At 48.7% G+C, this 16,855-nt stretch overlaps 1 protein-coding gene across 1 annotated transcript in view; it reads right to left on the reverse strand.

Moving 5' to 3' along the window:
- Nucleotides 1–16,855, reverse strand: part of LOC138803858 ((E2-independent) E3 ubiquitin-conjugating enzyme FATS-like) — a 198,357-nt gene that overhangs the window by 7,147 nt on the left and 174,355 nt on the right. Inside the window, exons 7-9 of the mRNA XM_069987928.1 lie at nucleotides 13,610–13,900; nucleotides 10,938–11,119; nucleotides 8,714–8,891 (exon numbers count right to left, since the gene is read on the reverse strand). Coding sequence (XP_069844029.1) covers nucleotides 8,714–8,891; nucleotides 10,938–11,119; nucleotides 13,610–13,900 — 651 coding nt within the window. The remainder of the gene's footprint in view (nucleotides 1–8,713; nucleotides 8,892–10,937; nucleotides 11,120–13,609; nucleotides 13,901–16,855) is intronic.

Here is a 16,855-nt window from a genome sequence, read left to right on the forward strand (position 1 = left end):
GGCCTGACCCAGGGCCACGAGACCAGCCCACAGCAAGAGCTGGACTTTGGAGGGCATGGGTGGCATGCATTCTAAGACAACCAGGCTGATTTCAAGTATACAGCTGGCTGTACTCACTCAGTGATTTCCAGAATTTGAATTCAGTTTTAGGCACATCATTTCTACTTAGCTCACTGGGGTAGAACCTGTAATTCATTTGACATAGGCAATAAGAGTGTGGTCTATCTTACTCTAATTAGCTATCCAGAAATCAAACAAGACCTTTCTACACTACAGAGATACGGTAAAGTCTCACAGGTGGTATGCCTCTGAAGTGCTCTTCTGATGAGAAAAGCTTGTGGTGGATTTTTCTCTAAAGCCGCTTCTTCTTCTGTGGGATCCTCTCTGTGGCAGTGAGCAGCTCGTCTGGGGGTCTGGAGGGGGAGTGGAAGCCCGCTTGTTGGCATGTACATGAGACAGAGGGCACTGTCATAATTGGGAAATGCAAGATGCAATTTCTGGCCTAGCCATGTGCAAGGCCTTTGTTTCATCTTGAGCCTCACCAAAGGAGCAAAACAAACAAAACCTCAGCATGCTGCTGGCATGGAAACAGACATATGGACCAGACTGAATAGACAATCCAGAAATCAGCTCATGCCTCTGTGTATGACTGATCTTTGACGAGATTGCTTCTGCACACTCCTTTTTAGAGAATGAAGCGGGAAGGGGTCTCTGGGCAAGCCATGTGAACTGTCCTCCAAGGTACGGGCTTCACTCCTGCGCGCAGGGCTATCCCGTGAGCGAGGAGCTCGGTCAGCATCTCAAGGCCTCCAGGCAATCCGGGAGCGGGGCTGTTACCAGATGGGCTTCACAGAGGCCCTGCTTCCTTGGGGAGGGCAGTGCTGAGATGGGCCTGCTGTGACCTCAGCAGTCCAGGGGGGTCTCTTGCATATGCTCCCTGGATGCAGGTTGGCACAGGGGGCCTGGGCCACAGCGGTGAAGAGAATCCTAGTTCCCACAAAAGCTATGTCTTTAAAAAGAGAAGTGGACTCTGCTCTGTCATCTTGAACCTTGAGCACTGACCTCAGCCCTCTTCCTCTGACTGCCTAGGGGTCTCATCTTCTTTGATTCCATGCTTGGAATCACACAGCTATCTACTTGCCCAACTCTCTCTCTCTCTCTCCAAGTAGCACACAAGGCCTCCAAGGACAGAGGAGTCTCTTCTTGTATTCTGCTCTGCAAACCGGGGCTCTGTTCCCTATCTCTCTCTGCAATCGATGTCCCTGCTCCTTTACCCTTGGCCGTGAGACACAAGATGCTTGGTACATGTGGTTTATATGTACTCTGTGTATTATAGGTATGCTTATATGTATTCGTATGTATTGACTGGTTACTCTTCAAGGAATCCAGCAAGGGACAAAGCGATCTGACAATGTTAGCTCCTTGGGACTGCTTAGATGGTCAGGCCCACACCAGCTCCTAACTCACATTGCAGCTTGCCAAAGGTTTGTGAGACCGTGAGCTGGGCTCGCGTGAATTCCATTCACCGGTGTCAGCAGCATCAGAAACTCTCCAACTAAGTCAGATCCCTACTAGACCCCAGGTACCCCAAAGGGAACCTCAATAAAGGGTTCCTGTCCACTGACAATAAAGTGTCACCCTGACACGTCCCCCCACCCTAGGAGCTGTGGGACAGCAATAGCCACAGGCTGTAGGAAAACAATATGGGAGCTTTGTTCCCCCTCTGGGATTCAGTAAGGGTCGGGGCAGTCCTTAGTGACCTCACTCCATGTGACACAAAGTTCAGCTTCTTTCTGCTTACATAATGATCATGTGAGCATTAGGAAGTTAAATGTGATGCTTTTACGATGCCCATATGGTGGTTCTTTTGATTTGCCTGACTCATGGTTACTTCAGAAGACCTCAGTGAGTGTAATTCTTTGCCTGGGGCTCTGTGCCCAGCCCAGGCTACCTGAGCGCTAAAATATCACTTCCTCCCCGCTCAGCAGGGACACGGAATCTGCTTTAAAGTTTCCTAGGACTCTTGGGAACAGTATGTCTAAGTGTGTCCCATAAACTGTGGAGAAGCTACAGGAACTACCAACTACCATTCCCCAAATGTCCCTTCTGCATTTGACCTCCAACTTTTCTATTCCCAGTTCAATTCATTCTCACAGTGACCCAGGAAAGAAGATCTCTCTTCTGTATAGGTGAGAAAATGGAGCTCTTACAGTTAGGTCTCAGAGTAAGTGGGCAAGAGACTGAGAATTGAGGCTAACAGAATCAGTGGGTCTTTCTCTACAAAAGATAGCTATGGAAATCAAAGCAGCATGGTATGGGGCTAGGGACCTGGCCCAAGTTGTAGAGTGGGTGCTCACATGCATCAGGCCTTGGGTTCAATCCCCAGCACAGAAAAGAATGAGGAAAGGTCAGGTAAATTTCTGGCCTAGCATGTGCAAGGCCTTAGTTATATCTTGAGCCTCACCGAAGGAGCAAAACAAACAAGACCTCAGCATGACACGGAAACAGACTTATGGACCAGACTGAACAGATAACCCAGAAATAAGTTCATGCCTTTATATACACCTGATCTTTGACCAAAGATGCTGAGAACACCATTAAATAGTGGCATGATAGTCACATGCAGAAAAGGAAACTGGAAATTCCTTACCCTCTCAAAATAGATTAAAGTCTTAAATGTAATAGTTGAATTTGTAAAACTCCTAGATAACATTATGGGAAAGCTTTTTAGTCCATGCAAAAGTTCTGGGGTTGTGACCTCTAAAAGCTTAGACAACAGAAGCAAATGTTAATAGAGTTGAGTCAAACTGAAAAGGCTATACACAGCCAAAGAAACTATCAACAGAGTAAAGAGATGGCTCAATAAATGGGAGACGGCATTTATAAATCACACATCAGTTAAGGGGGCAAAGTCCAAAGTACAGGAGAAGCAAAACCCTCAGTAGCAAGAACAGAATCTGATTTTAAAAACAGGCAAAAGACCCAGGTAGATGTTTCTCAGGGCCAGCATTGAAAGGCAAGTGTGAACACTGAACAAGAAAATGCATATTGAAAACACAAGGAGCTGTCATTTCATGCCCCCGAGGATGATGGCTAGGAAAAACCACCCTATAGAAAGTTCTGAGGAGGTGCTAGAGAAACAGAAACTGGCATACACAGGCCCCTGCTGGGCCTAAGCAAACTTTCATTTCAAAGGAAATGAGATCAGTGTATTGAAGAGCTGACGTTGTCCTGTGTGTTCATACAGTGTTAGGTGTATGAACAGCCAAGACATCTATGCGCAAAGGAATAGAGGGTGAGACTATGATGCGCGAGCACGCGCACACACACACCACTCACACAGGTGCACATACCTGCACGCAGGTAAACACACATGCAACCCCCCCACACACATGCTCACACACGCATAGGCACAATGGAATACTATTTCACTATTTTTTTAAAGAAATCACGTAATTTGTGACAACCTGAGTGAATCCAGAGGATGAATTAAAACGCACAAAACTGCAGATCCCTCATGCAGGCAACAGGGTGAGTCCCTAGGTTCTTGGGACAGGTGGGAGATAGGGGAGACGCTAGGCAGGGTAGGACACTGGGGAAGTGCTGGTCAAAGGAACGGAAGTTCCACCCAGAGCAGGGAAGACGTTCCGAAGACCTTCTGTACGGCATGGCGATTAGAGTTAAGAAAGTGTTACATTTTATATTTGCCGAGAGAGATATTAAACACTCTCATCACCAAAAAAAATGTATAAGGTGTTGGTCTGCTAATTATCTTCATTTAATTATCTCACAATGCATTCATGTATGAAAACACAGTGTACATCATAAATACAGACAACTGCTGTCAATTAGACCTTACTGAGGCTGAAGGAAAATAGGGGTATGTTTTTCAGTGACAAAATTCAAAGCACGCCACTTGTCCCCATGCGGCTGAGTGACTGCACCCAGGATGAGTCTGGAGGAGGGGCCGTTCACGGAGGCCAGCACGTGCTCCAGTTCCAGGGCTTTCCAGTGTATTTTAGAGAATAACAAAATACGGTGAGAGAGGTGACCCATTCCAGGTTAGTGGCCAGGTAGTTTACCCTCTTAGAGGCCCTACTGGGCTGATCATTTAGCTGCTTTATGGGACAGAAAAGGAAGTAAGTTTGAAGGGGAATTTTAAAATACAGGGCAAAGTAATCTCTCACAAAGTTATTTTCTCACCTTTTCTCAGTTCAGCGTCCGTGCTGTGAGGTGTTTTCTTTAGGCTGTTCCTTGGACTGGAACTCTAGAGCCCTGTGCTCACTAGATTCGTTTTTGCTCACAGCCGGTGATCTACCACTCTATCCATGACTCCAGTTCCAGCCTTTTGCTGACTAATTGGAGATAAAAATTTCTCAGGCTAGAAGTCAGGTGTTGATGGCTCATGCCTGTAATCCTAGTTACTCAGGAGGCTGAGATCTGAGGATCACAGTTCAAAGCCAGCCCGAGCAGAAAAGTCCGTGAGACTCTTATCTCCAATAAACCACTAGAAAACCGGAAGTGGCACTGGGGCTCAAGCGGTAGAGCCTTGCCTTGAGCTGAAGAGCGCAGGGATCGCACCCAGGCCCAGCATTCAAGCCACATGACCAAAAAATAAAATGTCAGGCTAGACATTTGGCTCACACCTGCAATCTTAGCTTCTCAGGAGGCCAAGATCTGAGGATCATGGTTCAAAGCCAGGCCTGGCAGGAAAGTCCATAACTTTTATCTCCAATTAACTACCAGAAAACCATAAGTTGCACATTGGCTCAAAGTGGTAGAGTGCTAGCCTTGAACAGAAAAGCTCAGGGACAGTACCCAGGCCTTGAGTTCAAGCCCCATGATAGAAAGAAAGAGAAAGAGAGAGAGAGAGAGAGAGAGAGAGAGAGAGAGAGAGAGAGAGAGAGAGAGAGAGAGAGAGAGAGAGAGAGAGAGAGAGAGAGAGATTTATCTTAAGATTTGTCTGCTCAGGCTGGCCTTGAACCCTGAATCTCCAATTTTAGCTTTTTAAGTAGCAAGGATTACAGACATGAGCCCTAGCACCCAGCATCTGCATGCAATTTTAGTTGTCCTTTAAGTCTAATTCTGATCAATAGACATTGGTCTTTTCTTTAATAATAAAAAGCAACAAACGGTGATGGTGTGGCACAGTGTGGCAGTGTCTACTCTATAGTCCAGTGTGCAGGTGGGTGTCTGATCAGAGAAATAGTGACTTCAGTGACATGTCTCCTGTTTCATTTCCTGACTGATAAAAGTAAAAATTGACTTTTATCTGATAAGCACATCTTAAAATTCCTTCGTGATTAATACTGGGAGACTAACACAAATATTTATTTTAACATTTTATAGAAAGACATTCAGGAGATCAGATCATCAGCCAGGGCTATGCAGCCTGATCGGCTGGCTGGCTGGGTGACACATGGCACATTTTTATGAGCACCCTGACTTCTGCTGCCATTTTGGATCTGCTGGGTCATATCTCCTTGGGCTGGATGCTCAGGGAATGCAAATGAATGTTAATGCTTGCTCCAGCCAAGAACCATCAGCCAAGGCAGAGCTGCAGAAGGAAACCTGCAGTGCCTTCTGGAGGATTCAGTTCTTCTACTGATCCGTGATTTGAATGGCTCTGACTTGGCTCACCTTGGGAAGTGTGGGTGATGGAATTCAGATTAAATTGCACTGACGGGCTACATACAGCTGGGTATCTAAGTGGCGCAGCGTGGCATGGCGTGGTATGTACCTGCCGCTGTTTGTGTTCTAAGAACATTGTCCACACACAGATACCATACAACCTACAGTGAATAAAGAAAGACCATTAACCAGCATGTAAAGCCATGAGTGTTCAGATAGTGCAGGATGGATGGAGGGCTGTGTGGGAGAAGGGGAAGCTTCTTTTACAGATTTAAAGATTAAAAATACAACTTGGGCAAGACCAACGTAGGCATGCCAGGTGGATGGAGAAGGAGCTCACTCATTTGGCCACGTGGGCAAGGGTTTGGGCTCTGCCAGGCTTTCTGAGTTGGGTGGAGAGTTGCGTTGTATGGCTGCAGATGTGATTCGTCAACAATGAGGCCCTCAGCTGAGATGTGAGAATTATTACAGACCACAGCATGGGTCAAGGGGGCAGAGAAGAGGCCTGATGATAAAGAGGTAGGCCTTGGCTGGGCCTCAGAGGGTGACAGGGCTCAGACAAGCTTCTACCAGGCCACAGGTGGCAGGTTCAGGCTGTGAGGAATCTGGGTTATGGGAGATGGATGTACTCTAGGGAGTCTTGGGACCCCACGTATGGGTCAGGTCCTGGTCTGAGTCACTGCAATGTGTCAACAGGGGTGGTGAGGGCGGCTACCCACTCCCTGCAAGGACCTGTGGGCACAGCACCCTTCACACACACAGAAGCCAAACCCTCCTGCCCACAGCTCCCACTGCTTTGGAACTGTCCTGCTTCTGGCTCTGTCTGGAAGGTAGAACAGTGCCTCATTCTGAAAACTTAGTTGTTAGTCCTGGTACTCTTCATCTTGATGCAACCGGAAGTCTCCATCGGAACTGGGCACTATAGCCAGGGCCCTTTCAATGCTATCACCCCTGATGTGCCAAGAGGGGCCTCTAGCCCTAATCAACATACACACATACATGCACATACACATGTACACAGGACATACATGCCACATCCTACCTCGGAGCTTTAGAGGCTGCTCAGAATTCACAACCAACAAGGAACAGCTGGTTTCTGGTCTTTGTCATCATCATCTCTGCAAATCCAGGGCCTCATTTCTCCTGGCATTGTCAGGTGTCAGCATTCCCACCTGGGCCCCTTGGTCCTGTCCCTGAGCCAGTACTGCACGGAGCCCTGACTGGAGGCTGCTATCTGGGCACAGAGAAGCAGACCCAAGTCTTCCTTTCACCAGACACCCTGACACTGCAGCCCGCGCTCGTTCACGCTCATGATTTATTAACTAATTTAGCATGTAAGGAAAACATCTGCATTTTGCTTTTATCATCTCGCCAGCAGACAGGCTGAGGACAAGACGTGTGCTGTAGACTTGTTTAATGGGGCCTTAAACATTCCCTCCCACTTGCCTGAGCTGGCAGGGGCTCTGGTTCCAGACTTTGTCTGATTTAACTGACCTACACAAACAAACATGCAAACAGAGTTCTCACCAACACATGGGTACTGTAGGGGACCGCTGAAAAGGCCATGAAGTCAGAGCCGGTGAAGCCCCTCACCCGCAGCGTTCCACTTACCAGCACCGTCTTGGAATTGGAGGAATAAAAAGGTCCCTCAGTTATTTAACACTACGGACTGGGCCTGGATCCTCCTGTCTTGTATCCAAAGTTTTAAGATTTGGTCCATAGGTAGGTGAACTCACATTCGCTTTGCACACAACATCAAAGAAAAATGTAGTGAGTTGAACTGTGTCCCCCCCAAATGATACAATCAAGTCTTAGCTCCTGTTGGAGACCCTTAATTTGACCTTATCATTAACGAAAGGCAGTTAAGATGAGGTCATCCCGGGCTGGGTGACCCAAATCCAGTGTGTGAGAAGAGGCAACGTAGACACGAAGTCAGAGACATGGAGAAGGAAGGAGGCCCCGTGAAGACAGAGGCGGAGCCTCCAGTGGTGCCACCGTAGGCTGACGGGGAGCAGGGCGGTCAGAAGACCCCAAAGCTTGCCCAAAGACGATGACTTCAGACTCATCTGAAAACCTTGCTGGGGTTCCCAGACACTTCTTCAAGAATGTTCCGGGTTGCAGGAAACAGACGACCTGCCCCTTGGCTGTGGGGGCTGTCCCTTAGAACACCCACTCTTGTCCTCTGCCTCCACTTCCCCTTTCTGAGATCTTCATGATGTTCGCTCGGCTGCATTTCACTATGATTATCTTCCCAGAGGACTTTTACTCAGAAGTTTCCTCATGATTTCACCTCCTGAGCGCCAACCCCCCCCTCCTCCCCCAGCCCCCCCCCCCCCGACACATTTCCCTAGGGAAATAAACCTCATTCCTCTATCCTAAGGGATAAAACAGAGGCTTCTCTGGGGCTCCAGATTTTATGATTTGGGTTGGCAGGCGATAAGTATGTGCTCCGAGGTCCCCCATTCCTGCCCTCACCTCCTTTTGTCATTCTTGCTAGTTTAATAGTCTGTTTCTGAGCTCTGTGAAGGAAGCTCTGAGGTCAGTCTTGCTCACTGTGCTGTCCCCAGTTCTCCTCTGGTTCCTGGCCTACAAAGGGTCTTGATAATTCCTTCTCCCACGAGTGAGCGAGTGCCCCCTCCCCCGCTGCCCGGGGTCAGCTGACCCGTCTCACAGCGCTAGGCAAGCTGGCTCACCCATCCCTGCTCTCAGCAGGAAGGGGGTTTTCAAGAAGACAAATGTTGTTATAGACAAGCTGGAGTCAACCTCTCGCCCCGAGATCTGTTTTGCAATCTATAAAGGGTAGAGGGGATGTCTTGCAAACATCCGTTAGGAGCCAAGAATTTGAACTTATGGCTACAGTGGTAGCAACTAGAGTGGGAAATTTGTGTCCCAAGTTATTTCTGCTGAGTTTGGTGCCCACATCTAATCTCTCAGAAGACGCTGGCTCCCAGAGCATGCTTTCTGATGAGGCTGAGCTTTGGTTCTGTGGATGTCAATGGCCTCCTTGTGACCTGTCACCCCCAGACGAAGGCTCTGGCCAGAGGACTCCTCCCCAGGCTTCCCCAGGCCCCTGGTAGCTTACCACTAAGCGGATGAGGAATGGTGAACTGCTTTTTGCTGGCACGGATGGGAGAGGAGCTCTGTTTCTGCCCCAGCTTCTCCTTCTGCTGGGCTTTTCTCTGCTGGACCATGTGTTCTAGCTTCTTGAGCCGTTCTTGTGAGCGAGAGATGAACTGAGGTTTATGGACCTCTAGTGCTTCCTAATTGAAGTGGGAAAAAAAAGCAAAGAGAAGTAACATCTCCGTCTGATTGGGCCAAGAGAAGCCAATCAAATGGGTGGTACTCAGAGCCCAACAGGCACCTCCCAAAGTTCTCCCATGGCCTGGCACACAGATGCCACAGACATGTTGATGACATAGGTCCTGGGGGTCAGTGCGGCCACACACACACACACACTGCAGCAGGACCCAGGGGTAACAAGCATGGGGCCTCCTGAGTGAAAACACAAACCTCTGCACATCCATTCTTCTGCCCTGTCAGGCCACAGGTTGCCAACGGACCAAAGCCCAGTGCCCAGCACCCACATCCCAAAGAGACACGGGTGGGGGCGGGATGCAGGGGAGGGGGCGGGGTCGCTTGCTCCCGCTGGAGTGGGATCTTAAGAGGTGGTGTGCTCTCCAGGGTGAACAGTGGGCCTTTGCAGGAGAGACCATGGCTCAAGGAGACCATTTTCCCTCCTGAGAATGAGCTGCAGGGAAATCTTTGCCTCTGCAGAAGGGTTCTGTGGGTGGAGAGCCAAAGTCTCCACATCTCCTTATCAGCCTTGACCCTCCCACTGCCAGCATTGATTCCCCTGCGTGCTCCCACAGTTGCTCCTCCAGGTGTCCCCCTGGGTGCTCTTTGGGCACACTTTACCTCTTGGTTCCCCATGGATTCTGGCAGGAGAGTTTATTCCCATTGGGCAGATACAAACCGAGACTCTTGATAGCTTGGTAGATGACTCGGGCCTGCGCGTCTCTGCCTTTCACTGTCTTCAGCCCACAGGCTGTCCCTCCCTAGAGGGACATCCCCAGGCCAGCCGCTGGCTCAAGTGGCTATCTCCCCATGCACATGGAGCACATGGCACCTCACACTGCCTCACACGACAGAATCTGTGTGCTCAGCTGGCCTCCATGTCTCATGGACAGAGCTCTGCCGGCGGGAGGGGCTCAGCACAGGCCACAGGGGGAATGCTCCTAAGCCTCGTCCCTCTCCCAGATCTCCAGCAGGCATTGTGCACGAACGCGCGTGCGCTCAATCTGTGTTATGTGTGCATCCCCAGCAGGGAAAAGCATCTTCTGGGTTCAGGTAAGTGCCAGCCACCGGGTACTGGGCATTAGGAGGCCTCACCCACTGGTGGTCAGCCTCAGGAGACTCCAGGATTGGAGAGATGGCCCTTGAGAATGGTTGGTCTGGGGGTTGCTGTGTTTTCTGTGCATATCCCAAGAGAGCCACGGAAGCCAGGATGCTTTGGGGCGCCGTGAAGATTTCATTGGGGCCCAGCGAGGCTCAGAAGTGCAGGAGTCAGCAAAGGGAACCACTGCTTGACTTTCAACCAAATGCCCGCCAAATGCCTCCCCACGGTCACGCATGGCTAGCTAAGCAGTGTGTGCGAACAAGAACTTTCTCTGACATTGCTTAGCACCTTATTCCCACCCCAGTGTTTTAGAGATTGAATTTAGGGCCTCATGCTGACTAGGCAGGTGTTCTCCAACTTGAGCCACACCTCCATGTCTCCAGACCCTTTTCCTTTTTCTATTGGTTATCTTTATTGTTCTATGACAGCCTGGGTAGCGATTCTCCTACTTTTGACAGACGAGAGACACTGCACCTTGCCAGTGTGCTTACCCATTAGCCAGAATAACAGACACACACCACCATACTCGACCATTGGTTGAGATGGAGTCTCATGAGTTTCTTTTTGCCTGGACTGGCCTTGAACTGCTCTGATATCCTACCTCTCAAGTACTTAGGATTACAGAGTTGGACTACCACACCTGGCTTTTTTATGACTTTAACCATGTGTGTATGTGACTTCCACAGTTAGGAAGATGTCCATGAAACCTGCTGTGTTCTTCCGCTCATGGTAGAATTTGATCCTCATTCTAACCTGGTCAATTAGTGAGTGTCATTATGTCCATATTCACACCATGAAACAGAGGCTCAGAAAAGTTAGGGAAGGAAGCCAGAACACACAGCCATGACAAAGGTGGGAAAGTGAGGTCACAGGCACCCTAACTTCCCAGGACGGACCTCCAACACCTTACCTGCAAGGTCATGAGGCTTGTGGGTGTCTGTTGAGGCTCAGAGCCATCTTCCAACAGGTCGGGGGTCTGTGGTCTATCGGGTTGTACTGGCGAGAGGGGTGCAGATGAGGACTCTGGTGTGCCCCGGTCCTCTTTTTCGCATTCTTTTATTCTTACAACTAAGTCACAGCATGTATAATCTCCTAGGAGAGAAGATTTAGAATTCCATTTAGAGGGCACCAAGTGATTTCCTCCTGGCTCCTCAACACCATTAGACACAGGAGACGATTTCGAAAATAGAAACGCCCATGGGTTATTAATGGGCCTCGTTAAGCCGACAAGATCACAACTCATCACAGACTGTCCCGGCTACCCTGGTCACAGGGAGGCACATTCTCAATCAGCCCGGCTCCACGACTGGCTAATTACACCACAGAGGACCTACTTGGCTTCTGATGTTTAGAGCGCCTTAGCTGGAAATGAAACTTCTTTATTCTGCGCTTCATATTAAGTGTGTCCTGTACAATTATTACAGTTCAGTTGTTTCGGGACAGCATATTAATCTCTTGTGTTTGCTACACTAATGATATAAGGACAGAGGATGGTGTGAGATTATTTATACCTCCCTTTAATTTGCCAGAGTCAAGCATTGGCTTTTCATAAGTAATTGGAAGGATTTGGCCCTCTGAGCTACCTGGGCCCCTTCCTGGGGCCATTCTATTGTCTGGAAAATGACAGAGAACAAGTTGATCAGACAGGGCTACCTCTGGGGTTGCAGAGGGAGGTTAGTAAGTTCGTTCCCTGGTACCTCCTGACCAAGGTCTTAGCCTGGAACACAAGAGCTGATCCTTCAACTCTCCTGTCCCCATGAACTTTCCTGCCCTCCCCATTGTACCTGCCACACCCCATCCAGTCTCAGCACACTTCTTGGCTCTAGACCTGTACAGCATCCTCCTCACTCCACCAACTCCCCTATTTCCACCAAGTCCTTCTGATTCCACTGCCAAGATCAAAAGCTGAGTCTTAGGATGCCCCTCCATTCCCAGGACAAGGCCCATCCCTGCCGCTGCCGTGTGCCCACGAGGAAGCAGCCCTTGCCATTTCGGCAGTGTGAGTCCTGAGGTGGGGGGATACCAGGATGTTTTGGCCCCAACCTGTGGCTTTCTCGGAGCTTGTTCCCAGGGGATCCATTGCCCAACATCACATGGCTTAGAGGTTCTCATGTCACTTTCTCATTTTGGAAATCATCTTCTGGAGTTTCCCATCAATCAGCCTCCCTTTAGGCATAACCACTAGCCCAGGCTACTAGCTCTACCTCTTATCTTCCAACTTCCCTGCTTTATACCATCACCACCACTGCCAAATTGTCCCCAGGACCCCCCACCCCCACCCCAAGCATTTTCACAGATCACAGGGAAGCCACACTGTCCTTGCACACCTCTCCATCTTTCTCCTCATCACTAGAGTCAGCAAGCCCAGTGCTGGTCTTCTGAGGGCTCACACCCAGTAGACTGACTGTTTACTCTCCTTGGTGGCTGGGTCTCAGCCTCATACTGTTTCCTTTCTTTGGAAGGCCATATTGTCTTTGGGACAGGTGCCTTTAGAACAGATCTGCACTGTCATGCTACCCTTCAATCCTCTGTGTCCTCACACCAGGCTCTACCCACTCCGCTCTGGTCCCCAGCCCTGCCCATATTGTTCCCAAAGTGCTTTTCCTTCAGCTCTTTGCTTTGTGTCTTGCCCTCAGCCTCCAGGATTCCTTGTCTTCAAGTATTAGGTTTAAGACTCTTAATGCGTTTCAAGTTCCTGTTCAAGAGCATTTTGCAGGCAGCTGTCTGTCCAGACCCTCTCAGGGTGTCAGGCTGTCACACGTGGAGTTAGGCGGCTGGCTATCTCCTGCACTGTACTGAGAGCTTGGGAGGACATACAGCAGGTGCTTAGTAGTGGCTTCAGTATGGATTCATGAACACAGCACTTGTGATCAACTTTAGTTTCAAGTGACACTGTTTTTTTGGCAATTACTATAATCATTTTTTAATGTTTACAACCCAAAGGTATATAAAATCTGGTAAAACTTCCTGCCCTTTTACAGTTTGCTGAGAAAATCTGTACAGTAGTAGGGAATCTAAATTCTTTTGCTGACGACAGTACCACTCAGTATTTCCTGTGGTATTATTGCATCTTGTATACATCAGTGTTCTGTGTGTTACTCAGGAGCTGGACCTCTAGGGAAATGGTATCTATTTTCTACTTGGTTCCTCCTCCATGAGGGGCTGAGATAAAGATCTGCCTTGTGAACACTGAAACTCCAGAAAGCTCATAGCAAACCTGTGCTGGCCCGTGGGGGCCGTGTCCCTCAGCCGTTATCCAAGCCAGTCAGTGACCCGGCCCTCAGCCAGCCTGAGGGGCCGGGAGGTCCGGGTCTCCTGCCTTCAGAGCAGTCTACCAGTGCTCAGCCTCAGTGGGCCCTGGCCCAGAGCCCCATAGGGGTGAAAGCCTGTGGCCAATAAGGGCTGCCTTTTAATTCCCTACAAAAGTTTCACCTGCCAACTACAAAAACCAATCCTGTTCCCTCTCCGCTCTGAACACCTCCATGAGGTGAGTTTGTGGGATACCACCACCTAAAATACACTGCGCCAAATTCAGATGGTCATCAAGACATAATGGCTTCCACCACCACCCTCGCTCCTTACCTTTGGGGAATTCTCTTCCTATCTGAACACCACTGTCTTCTTGTGGAGAGGAGCATGAGTCTTGGAAGGGACAGAGAAACCCAGGCAAAGGGGCTTTGGGTATCAGGAATCTCGGAGATTGCCTCTCTGTGGGCTCAGAAAGGTCGCTAGACTGACCATCGTCGCTTGGTGAACTGTCCCCATCGGGAGGAGAGTGTTTAAAAGGCTTGTGTTCCACTGAGGGAGCTGACAGTGTCACACGGGATTGTCCTTGCTGTTCCTTGCTGCTTCCAGAAAATACTTTTGTTTCTACTAGAAATAAAATGAGAGTTGTGCTCAAAATATGTGACGAGTCCACAATCTTAAGTTCTGATGTCTATTGGCCTCCACTCTCTCTTAGAGGTAGTCAGTGGGTTGACTACCAAACTTTCAACATGTGGTCTGCATTCCTGAGAAGACGGTCCCAAACCACAGCACCTATGGCTCTAAAGGGACCATGCTCAGAGGTGGAGTTAGCAACTCACATTAATCCTCTATCAGTAGAGTGGAAAACTTAGCACCTTGACTCTGGGGCCAGTGTATCTGGTTTCAAATCTTACTCCCACCACTATTAAGCTTCACTGATAAAACCTAGGTGAGATAGTAATGAGTTTATCACACCATATATTATTCATTTACTTTTGTATATTTTACATAATTGTCTTCATTGTAGTTTACATCTCAAAAAGAATTTAAATTATCACTGTTAAGATCAAATATTCAAACTTAGGTAATAACAGAATATGATAATAATGCATAAAATGTGCTAGTATATAGTACACTTAATGAACCTTAGTTAGCATTATTGTTGCAGAAGTACCAACGGCCAGAGAAGGCAAGCACAGAGGTAGGAAACAATCTATCAGGTCACTGTGCACAGCTCTACAGGCAAGTGAAATGTGTTGCTAGTTTCCAGGAAGCACCTTATGTCCACTAACAGGGGACGAGGGAAGTAAATATGAACACCTATGCTCTGCAATCGTTCAAAGGAAGGAGCAGAAGCTCTTGTGTGAATGAGGAATAATCAAGTGATATTGTTAAATGAACAAAGCAGGATTGGGGATGCTGTGTGGGCTTTGCTTTTTCCATATGCCTACACATGCAGAAGTTCTGCAGAGGGCCCTGGTGGTGGCCACTGCCTCGGGAGAGGGCAATGCAGGACAGGAAGTGGAGGAGCAGAGACTTTCTCTTCATTGCCTGTTTTAGACACCTTACCCCATGTCTGGGCAGGGGCCGCTGCTGCCAGTGGCATAAATACATCATAGCCATTCTGCGTGTTAACACAGGAAAAGAAGACTGGTGAGCTGTTGGATAATAACAACTGTTCCAAGATTCTTGCTCTGGTTTCTCAAATGTTTACTATGTAAGAAAAAGGAACACGCACATGACTGCCAGCTTTGAGGAGAGCAGCCACGTTCTGATATCTGCTCCTCCCCTCTGTCCCTGGGGCCTCTGGGGTTCTAGCCAAAGAGAATGGTTGAGTATGGGGTACGCAGCAACGCCTTCAGATCCTGCTCTGCAGAATCTACCTCTTGACTATGGGATGCAGCCCAGGGGAGTCAAGTCCCTTGTTCCCCATTCACCAAGGGCATGAATCCAGTGCCCCATGTTCTTGTGAACAAACAAAACACAGGTGAAGTTCTAACCAGGGTCCAGGGCTTCCCACACTGGAAGTTCTGTCTACACAAAGGGGCAGGTGTTACTAAGCCCTTATTGCTTGGCAAGGCTTGTTTACTTATTATAAACTTGGACTTCACTAAATCTTACAGAAAAATCTTTCCAAACTTCTATCTCAAGCATCGTCAGTGATGTCTAAGTATAAAATATTATAGGACAGTTTGACAACATGAATACCAGGAAGCTGAAACATGTTTTATCAGGGGTGGGGAGGGGTTATACACAAGGAGAGAGGAAGGGTGGGTGAGTACAGTCATTATATTCAATGTACAAATGTGGAAATGGAGCCTTGTAATGAGGGTGTGAGTGGGTTTGGGAAAGATGGGGAAGAATGACACATGGGGTGACATTGGTCAGGACACATTGAACCCACAGCCTGGCTCGATGGGTTGAAAAAGAACATTATGGTCAACGTTCTGAAATAGTCCTTCTTTTTAACATGATATGGATTTTAATTAGAAACTCCCACAAAGATTCAAAAACGAACTTGGTTATTAATCCAGTTTACATGCATCTTGGTATTAGGTTCATCTATATCTATATCTATATCTATATCTATATCTTGGAGAATGATCAACCCATATATCTTTTCTTCCATTTTCAACTAAGGTCTACCTGTCTCTACCTGGTACGATGGAAATTCTCAGTAAATAATAATGTGGGGGTCCGATGTTTCACTTCGGTCTGGATAGCAGAGTGCAGTCACTGTGCTAGAGGAAAGAAGAGGGACTCTGACAGCTCCTGGATCAAGTCTCTTTCTGTGAATGCTGATGCAGCACCACTGGCCACCAAGGTGGCCCGGGGCAGGCAAGGTAACCAACTCACCCCCACGAGGCCCCAGGGCCGCCCCAGACTCTGCACGTCCCAAGGAGCACAGAAAAGCAGCAGCCTGTGCCAGGCATGTGTGTGAGCCTCCTTCCCAGGTCTGGGGCATGAAGAGGCTGGGACCCTACAAATGTCCTTCCAAGGGAAGGAAATTTCTTGGACTAGTATTCATCTTGTCTACTATTGGTTGATGAGCTTGACTGTCCATCACACTAGAGCTGTGCCACTGAAAGTGAACAAAGAACACAAAGCCTGCCCCACGGTGACGCGGGATCCCGGGATGAAGAGGAGCTTGGGGCACTACACAATGCCTACTAATCCTTCTCTCAAGTCCATGCCATTGTGATGTACGACATCCACAATGTAAAGCTGCTGTTCAGATGACCCGCCACGCTGCCCCTCGGTGCCACCCGCCTCCAGTGTCCTCTCTGTCGCCTCCTGGATGACATCTACTCTCCACCCAGATGTGGCACACCTGAGCGGTGAGCACCTCCAAACACTGCTTTTGTCTGTATTTTCTCCCTCACCAACATGCCCTCACTACCTGAATAGCCAGCTCTTGTCCATGTGGCATTTTGTCCACTTGGCAGAAGCTTCTAGAGAGAGTTCAACAGTCTTAGCTGGACCACCATTTCACTGACAGCGTATGGGATAGGGTTGTAGGGCAGCTGTGTCTAGAGCAGCAGGTGCTGGCCCAGGGCTTGGAGCTGGGCTGTGGTGGGGAAG

Source organism: Dipodomys merriami, unplaced genomic scaffold (genome assembly GCF_024711535.1).
Source record: "Dipodomys merriami isolate MVZ:Mamm:240054 unplaced genomic scaffold, mDipMer1.0.p SCAF_35, whole genome shotgun sequence".
NCBI classification, from domain to species: domain Eukaryota; kingdom Metazoa; phylum Chordata; class Mammalia; order Rodentia; family Heteromyidae; genus Dipodomys; species Dipodomys merriami.